The 12,425-nt window shown below is 32.2% G+C and overlaps 1 protein-coding gene across 7 annotated transcripts in view; it reads right to left on the bottom strand.

The window, feature by feature from the left end:
- Positions 1-12,425, bottom strand: part of DCDC1 (doublecortin domain containing 1) — a 301,614-nt gene that overhangs the window by 144,896 nt on the left and 144,293 nt on the right. For all 7 annotated transcript variants that reach the window (XM_039355979.1, XM_039355982.1, XM_039355977.1 and 4 more), the window contains 2 exons: positions 9,701-9,802; positions 6,048-6,214 (listed from right to left, as the gene is read on the bottom strand). In XM_039355979.1, the coding sequence (XP_039211913.1) occupies positions 6,048-6,214; positions 9,701-9,802 (269 nt within the window). The remainder of the gene's footprint in view (positions 1-6,047; positions 6,215-9,700; positions 9,803-12,425) is intronic.

Below are 12,425 nucleotides of genomic sequence, written 5' to 3' on the forward strand. Positions count from 1 at the left end.
ACCTTCCCTCCCCGAGAAAAGATAGTTACAAAAATATTACATCTGTGAAATAAATAAAGCATTAAAAAGAAACTCAAACTGATTCCATCTTAACTCCCTGAGGTATAAGAGACAGAGAAGGGAAAACATAGTCAGACTTTCAAGGTCTGTAGCAAAAAGGGACATTTCAGCATTCTTGTGGAGTCGGTTTCCTGACTGGGTCTCACTGAAGGGCTAATTAGTGTAACCCTGGGTTTTTCTAGTAGTCTATCATTTATTGATTAAATTTATTTGCCACCTATTTCACTCTACAAAGCAACTCTGAGTAAAAAAAATATCAATTGATTCAACAAAATTTACATAATTTTAAGGTGTGTCCACCTGTGAGTGACTTTCATATTCAAATAATGATATCTTGTTGAAATTCAACTTTGTTTTATAAAACACAAAAGAGATTTTATATTATAAGAAGTTCCAAGTTCTAGTTTCTATATTATACAGTAAGGCCATTTTAAAAGAGCCTGTTGATTTAGTATAAATGACATTACAGACATTCCTCTGAATGTAAATTGTATAAGCAAGCAACATTCTTCAAATACTGCTGTTGCCTTTGATTGGTAACATTTCATGTGTTTAAGAAGCAATAATTGCATATAACTTATTTGAAACCTAGGTGTAATTACTGCCAATATTCTGTACAGTGTAATAGTAATAGTAATAGTAGTAAAGTTGGAAGGGACCTTGGAGGTCATCTAGTCCAACCCCCTGCTCAGGCAGGAAACCCTACACCATTTCGCACAAATGGCTGTCCAGTCTCTTCTTAAAAACTTCCAGTATTGGAGCATTTACTGCTTACTGTATTCATAAATCCATATTTAAAACGTATCTGACAAATTTAGAAACCATGCAGACATTCTGGCCTCTGATCCTTCTTTTCTCTCATTATAAATATAAACTATTCAATGAATCAGAGGATAGGGGATTTAATAGAATTAGAATAATACTATTGAATGTATGGAAAAAATCAATAAAAACTTTTTTTAAAAAAAGTATATACTTTTTCCTTTCATTTTTAGGCTTATTAAAGGGAGGAATTTTGGATTAATAATCTGGGCGTATTGACATTCATAATACAAAACTTCTTCACCACATGCATCCTATTATTTATTTATTTATTTATTTATGAGACTTATATACCGTTTTAAGTGCGAGCACTCTCTAAGCGGTGTACACCAGTAAGCAATGTATATATATATATTTACATTGCCCCCAACAATCTGGGTCCTCATTTTACCTACCTATTAGCCCTCCAGGGTAAAGCAAACAGGAAACACAACTAGATGAGCTAAATCTACTGTACTGTAAATCTATATTAACAAAATCTTTGCAAGTCTAAAGGTACAGATTCCCACCACTTTTAACCATCAATTGGGAAAAGAGGCCCATCCTAAATTTCTTTCTCTGACTGTTAAGCCTGCTTCTGTTGTCTGATTGTTTCCTGCGTCTTTCTCTTTCTCTTGTCCCCCAAGGTTATCCATCCCTGCATTCCATTACATATCCGTATGTTCTACAACAGAAAGTAGTCTTTAGTCACAGATGTTGCCAGTGCTTATATCAATGTTAATAGCAAAAGTGGATTGAATGATATACCTTCCAGCTATGCACTCACCAATTCTAATCAATAGCTAGGAGGACAAAATCCTGACCATGCCAATAAAATTCTGGCCATTTAGGAACCCTAAACATTTGCAATTATATCTAAAAGAAATCCAATGCTATGCTCTCAGCTGAAGGTGTTTATGCTGACCGAACAGAATGGTAAAATTCTCTTACTCCTTGAAATCATTATATCCACTCAAAATCGTATCTGGAAAGCCTCCCAACTCTCAGCAGATCTTAAGCAATCCAGCATAGTTAAGAAAAGAAAGTCATTTTTGAAAATAGATTTACTATCATCTAAATCCTGTTTGGAGGTTTACAGTAAATTTCCAATAAGCCAGAAGTTACCTGATAAATGGGAGAGAATTACAGAACAGCTGTATTTGAATAATTGAATGTTCAGGTGTGAATACAAGTACAAAATACACATTCATGTTAGCTTTCTACAATTTCTGTTATACAGGAAGAATGTATAACAATGACTATTCATTTGAAACTATAGTTTCTGCTTCATTAGAAACCAAATTCAGAGATAAAATTGCAGGTTTTGAATAAATAAACAAAATTACTCATTCACAATCCTGCCATACTTTCAGTCTTTCTTTGTATTACATTTTACATTTCTAGCAAGCCAGATGCCGTTACTTAAGACTCCACCCCGCTTTATGGATTATCCTCACATTCAAGCCCATCCAAATGCAAATTGTCCTCAGAATACCCAACAATCTGTTCCAATGAAACCTTTTCTCATCTTTCCTTTATTTTTGTTACTGGTGTTTTCATCTGCCTAAAATCTCTATATATTTATTAAGTCTTTACTTCATCTCCTTGCAGGTGTAGTTGACTGCTTTACTTTAAAGCATTTCTTTAATTGTTTTTTAACAAACTTATGGGTCTTAAAATTATGAGTATTTTTTTAAAAAATTAAAATGTATTAAAAATATTAAAATATTAGCGCTTCTTAGAGACAGGTAATGGAAATTGTTCAATATACAGAAGCACATTGCCTGCCACTGATCTCAAATATTTGAACCTGGTGAAATAATAGTGGCAATTTGACATGCCAACCTGTACCAAAATGAAATAATGCTCTTCACTGTATAATTATTCTGCCTCATTCACAGATTTTACAAATAATCCAGATGACAATCTACCACTTGAAATCTTCTGGTTTTTCCTCAGTGATTCCATCTTTTTTACTATAGAAGAAAATCTATTAAGGAGGGAAAAATAGAATAGTGGCACAATGTTCTTTGATTGGTAGCACTAGGACTCCTCTGTCTGGAAGCAACCAATGACCCAGGAATTTGTGGGGAAAAAGAGTTCATGACTTGAGAGGAATAATAGGGATGCTGTTTCTATAAAACCAAACCCTTCAGAAGAATGATTTTGAAATGCTTTCTGCAGAGTGCTATAAAAGACTATTTTTCTTCACAAGCTTCTCATTTCCATACCATCTCTATTCCACCATCAGAGCAAGCCCCAAGCATTCACTTTTTGGTAAGGATGGAGGAAAGGAAAAGACAGAGATGTTGGAAATATGTCACAGGTTAATGGTAAAGGGAAATATGAAGTGTTGTGTCCATAAATTAGGGCAAAGGATATTTATGATGTTTTTCCTAACAAATAAAAGGAACACTCCATGTACGATTCAAAAGTTTTTATATATACATATACATTTCAGTAGTGAAAATAATTTATTATCATTGATTGTAAAATAAAACTCAAGAAGCTTTTATTATCTCCTATTGGTTCTTTCAAAACTTATATTTATTTTATTTTATTTTTATTTCCATTTCTATTGAATACAGCTTAAATGTGTTTTTATTAGTTTGAATGCTTCCTGCATTGATCAGCACTTTTCTCTTTTTGGAAACTACATCTTTTTTCCTCTTATGTCTGTGTAATTAATTATTAATAGAGCAGCAATCATAGTTAAATATTGTATTTGAGGTCAAATTATGAAGCAGCGTCAGATAAGTGCTTTCAAGTTCATTTGAATGAATAAAATCCACTACATGCTATCATTTAAACTTCAGGCATTGCCATTCAGAAAATTATTTGCCTGGAAAAAGTATTGCTGAATAGGTATACTATTCTTTAAAAGAAATAAATAATCCCATGAAAAAAAAAACAATATCTATGTCAACACAAAGATCCTGCATATACGTAACTACATATGTACAGTTTTTAAATCAAAAACTCTGTAGAAATGAAGAAACCGGCACTTTAGAAACACAGCCTGCATTTCTTATTGAATTTTTCAAATGCTAATTTCTTCAATAGGTGGCCATTTCATGAATACCACAAAAGAAAATCCCTGTCAACAATTGAAATCTATAGGCTGAAAATCAGAAACTTTTAATTTTCATAAATTTATCACAAAATTTTTATTCTGACAACTCTGGTGGCACAGACATCATTTCTCTTTCATCCTCATAATTCATTATAACAACTAAGTAATTAAGTTTGAGAATAAATGGCAGTTTCTTTTTTAGCATAGCCATTTTCAAAATAATTATGTAAGACACATTCTTTGAGAACTCCCCTCATTTTATGAGCAATCACACTCAAGATATGCAGGAAGAATCCAATCATAACATTAGCCTTGTTTCATAACAAGGCCATTATAGAAAGCAAAACAAGCCTGGCTTCTATAGAAGATAAATATAAGCCTTTTCCTCGGTATATTACAAAGAGATGTGTTCATTAATAAAATTATTACATTTAAGGTATTTAGTTACTTGGCTTTCTATTTTGAAATAAGATAAAATAGGAAGTACACTTGTAGAATATTTGTGTACCTACCATTAGATATTTAACATTTTATTTTAAATGTTATATGTATTATAGTATTTCATTTTTATTTTAGTCATAAATACAGTTCTGCAGCACTTGAGTACTAAATGGTTTGTATTCCTTCACCTGTCCTTACGTAGACTCATTGAACATAGTGGAACTTAAAATTGAGTAAAAAGGTAGCGAACTGCATATTCATTATATTAGGCACTTATATTAGGCAGCATAACATTTCTATAACTGCCCATAAAATAGTTTTTATTTACAAATATGTAAAAAGCGCTTCTAAAAAATGATGCTTTTATGAAAGCATACAGATGTGTTTTTATATTAAATGGCAAAATACATGGCAATTTATATATAAATTGTTTACATAATTTTACATAGATATAAAGTAATAATTTTATTATCATATAAGAACTATAAAAATGTTCCATAATTACAGCTGAAAAAGTATCTTATGAAAATATTTATAACACTAACAAAATAGAAAGTTTAATGAAAGCATACTGATGTGTTTTTATATTAAATGCCAATTTATACACAATCTCTAGGGTTTCCTGCCCGAGCAGGGGGTTGGACTAGATGACCTCCAAGGTCCCTTCCAACTTTACTACTATTACTAATTCTATATAATGGCACTCTATATATAAAATTAGGAAATGTATTCTGTAAGTTGTATTCTGTAACCAGCAATGTCCAAAGGATAGGAATCTGTGTTTAAATTGATTAAATATTTTTACAAAAAATATAAAGTAATCATTATGACTATAATGTAAGTGTTCCATATTTACAGTTAAAATAGTATCTTACAAATACACTCATAACACTAACATAAACAAAAAAATTTCCCTGATATCTATGCAGACTTTGTTCAATAATTTATCTCAGTCAAACCAGGCTGGGATAGGAGTAATTCTCAAATGCACTTATTGTCATCTGAGGAAATAGTAATGATTCCATGAATTACTTTATAAAAAACATACCCACATTTCTTGAAATGTTGTAAGCAAATTATTGTACAGCCTAGCTCTCTTCTATTTTTAGATTCAGTCGTCTAGACTTTACAAGTTTTACCAATTTATTTTTCTTTCTTCTCTCACCGGTGCTTAAAAGGTTAAGACTTTATTTTTGAAAACATAGAGCGATAACAGGGAATTGTGTTGTCTACAGCTTCATAAATCTTGCTTAAGTTCCTTTTCAATTACCATCCATTTCTCCTTTAAAAAGGGACCAAAGGGAAAAAAACAGAGAAGTAGAAACAGGTCAGGGCAGCCGGTGACAATGACAGGGTGATGGGCTTGGACCCCTGTGGTGTTTCCATCTGCTATCATTAAGGTGACTATTCAGACATGAAAAAATCCCTCTTGCTGTGCTGACAGGCAGACATCAAGAACGATGACAAGGCATTAAGATAGTAAGTCAGAGACAGAGATGTCATATTCCTCAAACAATACTGCCTAAAACAAAACCTCTGAAATTTTACTGGAATTTACAATAAAATAAAAAAAAAATTTTTTTTTAACTTGGAAGCTATTCAACTTCCTTTTATAGCAATTTGATCACACAAAAATTGCTGACAATCATAATGCTAAACGCCATGCTCCTACCTGTAATCTTCACCATAAGAAACCCAAATTTTTTGCTCATTCTGCAGTAAAAGAGGGTTTTTAATTTCTTGCCCAGTCTCATCAAAAAGATGCGTAGGAAAATGACTAAGGCCTGATGGTTTGAAATCTGCTGAAAGCTGGAGCCTCTGATGAATCGTGTGCCGTACCTGGCCATGGAAGATAAAGCATAAAATAAAAACATCTGTATTAAATTGTTTGTATTCTGTAACCAGCAAAGTCCAAATGATAATTAAATTCCTATAGAATGTGAAAAGAAGTGTGAAATCCCGGCAATGTTTATCTCAGTGTAAAGTAACAAAATGAGCACAGGCTTTTAACCAGCAGGGGGTGCAACAGGATTATGGTTGAGCTCTGACCTCTTTGGCACACAGACTGAAAGCAGATGTGACAGTTCTACAGAACAGTTAGCATCTACTAACAGTAACAGCTCTGGATAAAGGTTATGTTTTCCCAGTCCACATTTGGAGCTACATTTTGTTAGTGTTTTTAACTGAGCTTGTTGAGGTTTGACAAGGACTGCTTTCCCACACTCTCCTGCTAGGTGTTAGATGATCAATGTATGAACAAGAATAACGCAAGACTCATTTAACAATTTCAGGACTCTTAAGGAAATATTACTGAGACATGACAGAAACTATTCAAATCCTGCACTGCACTCCAAAGAAAATAGGAGTAAGCAAGATAATTCAATTGAACATCAAAACATAATGGTTTATTTATGATGCGGTTTACAGCTCTAATTTTAGTTGGTATAGTTGTTAAAAATTTCAGTTCTTTCTTAAAGAATTGTTGATAAAGATCCATGATGTTACTGGAGTGCCTATATACTGTGGTCAATTTGCCATTTCAAGGGATTGCAATAATAGCTCTAAACAGAGTCACTTTGTTCCACTCTCTCCTATTTGTCACTCTTCTCTGCTTACCAGGCTCTAACAGATTAGTTCACCTTCCCTTCTTCTTTGCCACCTTCTGCAACTGAGCATATCACAAAGGCCTCATATCATGACCTTATTGTGACAGTATTTACAACAGAGATGGTACCCCAGTATTACAGAAACATAAACATGACAAAAAAGAAATGCAGTAATATTACCTGTAGTTCTAACTGCATTAATGCAAAATGAAATCTTTCAGTAATCAGAAATGTCCATAGCAGTTAGGGAAATGCGATATTCAAAACAAATTAGTGACATTACTCCCATTAGCATATTCTGGGAGCTAATAGGCTATTTCTGGGTGAGGCATTATCTTTTAGCTTAATCTAACTCACAGAACTGTGGGAATTGAAAATTATTTTCAGTAATTTCATCTGTTGTATTTTATGTGTTCTGCAGATTTTTCTGTGAATTTTAAAAATAAACTGCTTATTTTGTCAGAATACAAAGACTCGTACATATCTACCGAAATTATATAGTTTTTGATATAAATGATACAAAAGCAAAACATACAAAACATTTCCCTTTCATTCTTTGACACATAAAGAATGATAATATAGCTCCAATGTAAGTTGTTTTTTTATGTAAGTATAACTTTTATACTTAATTTTCATATTCTTTTGAGGAGGAGGTTGGTGTTTTGATTTGGCATAAAAAATTCTAATGAGACCTCTTTTAATATTGGTATTTATTTCACTGGTGATTTGGATAGGAGCATAACACCCTAATCTATTCCTAGTGAAATTCATAGTGGAAAAAACATTGGATTTGGAAGAAAACAATCTATTATGTACCCTTGATTCTCTTGAAGGAACACTACACTGTATTTCAAACATAATAAATAAATAAACACACGAATTGCCATCTATTTCATTTCCTGGAAGTATGTTGGGTATCATTATCTATGGTTATATTTTTATATAAACTGCACAGGCAATGTCTTAGTGTAATTATAATTCTCCTGCTTTGCACTTCAAGTAGCATATCAATAAAGGAAACATTGGTCGAAAGTATTATTGGGATTTCTTGATTCTAATATCATTTTAGACACTAATACTCTGATCTCAGACCAATCCCTCTAATCTAGGGGTGTCAAACTGCCAGCCCGCGGACTGGACGCATCATACGGAAGCTGCACCCATCCCATTGCCGGCAATGGCAAAACAGTCCCGATACGTCGCACAACGTCATGTGACGTCGTGAGTTTGACATGTCTGCTCTAATCTATCTGCTGTTTAATGAAGTATTTATTTACATTAATTTGATTAAATTCTAATATGTTTAGGTGGCTTTCTCTAAATAAAACTAACACCAGTTAAAACTATTAAACGCCGTTAATTAAAAAACCAACTACAACCAACCTACTGCTATCATTAAGAACATCGTACCCAATGTGTCCTAAAGAGGTCTTTCTCCACCATTTTTCCAAAAGACATAAAGGGGTTTATCTGACCACAGGGTAATGAGTGTGAAATGGTGTGAAAACCTGAATTGTGCATATCAATCATAGACTTCAATTATTATGGGATTCAATAAAAACACTTGCAAATGAAATAGATTCTATCAGTGAAACAAAAAAGAGTTAATCCTCCATCAAGTACAGCTCCATGTATGTCCACTAAGTTTGTTTTGAGGAGAGTACAGGTGAAGGAGTAGGAAGAGAGAAAATTCCCACAGTACAACCAGGTTTATTTGCAAGAATTACTCACTTAAAAGAAAAAACAGCCTGTTATCTTCCTAACAAGCATTTGAAATAAATGGACTCTCATAAGGTCACCCAGTGAAAGCAGTGATTTGAATTTTAAGTTTGTATATATAAATTAAACTATAGCATTCTATTATACAATGAATAAATTAAAAATATTGATGTTATGATAGCTAAGTAGTGCCTGAATAGGATCAAGCTATCACTGTATGAGGACATTCCTTCAAAGCAAAGAACCATCTAGAGAATACGAATAATGATAGACATGAGAATGGAAATGTGGACATTTAGAGAATATACCCTACAGAGTACAGAAGTAGAAGATATTTCCTAAACCCAGTATAGTTCTTTCTAACTATGTTAGATTTATTTAGTTAGCTATTTAAAATGTATATGCAATTCAGTCCAATATTATGGCTTTACATACTTTCCAAACAGAAGCACTTAAAATTCAATCTAACAATCAAAACTCCAATAGCATAAAAATTCTAAACCAAAAAGATTTTAGTAAAAAGATATATTTTAAGTCCACTCTAGATGGACCTAAAGAGTCCTTGGAAGCACTGTAAGTCAAGGAGATAAGGAATCTAGTAGATAAGATATGAGATGAACAAATACAAGAATTTGATACATTTTTTTCAGCAATAGGAAATGAAACTGACTCAGACAGATGTTATTAGATGGTAGGTTGGATACCTCAGAGATGGCATTGCCCCAAATGGCCTTAAGCCCAACACAAATTCAAATGATTTTATCTACAAAGAACTGCACAAGCTGCTCACAATGGAGGCAAGATGTTTGCAGTATATTGTGTGTAGTTCAAATAATATAAGTTATTAAATTGATATTGGTGAGCCGGTATAACCAAATGCAGAGAACATAAGAATTTGAATCAGGTAAGATACTTATACAGAAGATAACTGTAAGAATAAGGATACAGTTGGATAGTATAAAATAAATGATACATTAAAAATTGCTTATAGATATCTTACCTTCTCCAGTATAACATCAGGCTGATCTCCATAATTGCTTTCCATTTCTTTTCTACTGATATAAACAAGTGTCTCTCCAGTGTCTTTGCCATTATTATATACCTTTGTAGAGAAACAGTTTTCATATAAAAATAATATATATTCAATATTCAAAAATCATGGCACATTACAGTATTTAGAATTACCATGAAAAATCACGCCATCAGCAGTCTTTCTCTACTGATTTTATTAGACATATGGTACATGAAATGCTCACCATACATATAGAGACTACTTTAAAATCATGCTGTATTATTACTAGCTTATAGCTGTATTTGTTTTTTCCCAAGGAGCTGTTATTATTATTTCCAATATTGGTATGATACAGAAATGTTTTTCTGAAATTCTGGAACCATAGATCTAAAATTGCTAACATTGTCCCCAATAAGTATGAATAATTTTCACTATATCAGTAATTTATTAAATTTATTCTGAAGAAAAAACAGTACTGGAATTGTTTTTGTTGTATTTGTTTAAATATCTGTAAGCCACCTTTGGGGCACAAGTCCATACATGTAGTATACAACCATATAATTATTGGTTAAACATTGACAATAATTTTTATCTCAATACTGACATGTACAATATAACAGTTATTATTATTTATCATATGGCACATTCACATCACATTTCAATAAAAAAAATACAGAGATAAAAATACAAAATATGAAATATAAAATATTATAAATGCATGGCTAACAATATAGCAATGTTTTGTTGTATCACTACAGCAGTGTTTCCCAAACTTGACAATTTTAAGGCATGTGGACTTCAGCTCCCAGAATTCCACAGCCAGCGTTGCCTTAAAAGTCCTCATGCCTTAAAATTGTCAAGTTTGGGAAACACTGCACTACAGGAAGGCTCTCCTGCACACTATTTCTTTCATTTATCAGCTCTGTGAAATAACAACTCCAAAGACACTTCGCCTATTATTTATTTTATATATCAACTTATTTATTTATACTCTTCTTTTTCTGGAAATACTATAAATCCAGAGCAGGCACACTGGAAGGTGGAAACAAAAAATATGGGCAAATATAAGAAAAAATATAACATTCATGAACTGTGATTTTGATTGTGATTATCAGGTTATTTGTCTATGGTTCTAGAATTATGGTTAGTGATTGCTTATTTATTTTATTGTAATATCATTGTAGAAGTTGGTTTACTGTGAGCATTTTACTGTTATTTTTTATCATGGATGTTTTAACTGTTAATTTTAAGTAACCTGTCATGAGTTGATAATGATTAGGCTTTGTACAGATTTAATAAATTAATAAATAAAATCTGATTAGCATTACAGAATATTTACACTTTGGAACCACACTTTCATTAAATGTCTTGCATCTGCTGTCACATTTCTATAGCAAATTAGATTAGAAGAACGTTAGTGCTATGACTTATTCTCTGTTTAAAAATACAAGAATACAATGAAATATCTACAGACTACTGCTTTTCCGGTGCAGCTGCCAACTGGAAAAAAAAATAGTGACAAGACAAATGGCAGCATTACTTCTTCTACCACTACTAAATAGTTAAAGTTCTGTTAAACATCACAGTAGGTTTTACACTAACAGTTTCTTATTTCCTGTATTACTGCCAAAACAATTTCCTACTCAAGTTTAGGGAAGTGGAAATAGACATAGTAATACAAAAACAGAGGAGAATGATAGTGCTTAAGCTGAACTGATGCTTTGCCCTTTCTTTTATATAAATCCTGGATTCCTTTAAAATATAAGATTTCAGATTTAACATACACGATCATAAGAGGTTTTGTAGTTATTGCACAGAAATTTACCATTATCTACAGTCTGAGCAATTGCACACAACTTGCCAATAAACAAGTTCCTTCTTGGTTATACATTCAAAAGTGAACAAATAACTTGGGAAATTGCTGTTTTCTCTTTTGTGTTAAGTTCATTAAGTAACAATACCAGAGTCACTTAATACAAAACCAGACTTGATTGCCCTCAGCCTTCTTAATACCTCCATATCTGCAGAATGTCCTCAGGCTTAAATAGCATTTTAGGAAGAGGAACATGCTGATGCCTGGAGCATCAATCAGCAGCAGACGTAGCAGAAGAGAAAGTGAGTTGATAGAAGAGCATGGAAGAAAAATAGGAAACCAAAGTATCTCGTGAGGAAGAACAGAATAGTCAGGGATATCCAAGCAGAGAAATAAATGAAGAAACCTCTAGAAAGACTTTGTCCAGGGCCTTCTCGTATCTGGCATCAACAGTCTATGGCTTTCTTCATTGGTTTCTAATCTAATTATGTCTATAACCTTATTACATAAACTTTGGTTTATTTCACATGCTATTCATAAAATTTTTGAACATTTCTGTCGATCAGCCAGTCAAATCCCGCAATGAGAATCAGTCTTCTTAGACTTAGTATTGCTGTTGCCATCTTTAAATTTATTTAAAATTGGTTTAATTTGTTTATATTATTTTAATATGCTATATTTTGTTGTTTTATTTACTTTTCATTATTGCAATTATTACAATTTATTAATTTTCTATTTTGGTATTTCTACAATTTTCACGAGTAATTGTTAACTAGTAAATTGTATTTATATTTATCATGATTTTTTAAAGTTCTTTATGGATGTTTTATATTGATGCAGTATCAAAGGAAGTAAAAGAAAAAGTAAATTCAGTTGTCTAAAAAAGACATTTCTTTAAAT

Source organism: Crotalus tigris, unplaced genomic scaffold (assembly GCF_016545835.1).
Source record: "Crotalus tigris isolate CLP2741 ecotype Arizona unplaced genomic scaffold, ASM1654583v1 scf7180000018777.2418813, whole genome shotgun sequence".
Taxonomy (NCBI): domain Eukaryota; kingdom Metazoa; phylum Chordata; class Lepidosauria; order Squamata; family Viperidae; genus Crotalus; species Crotalus tigris.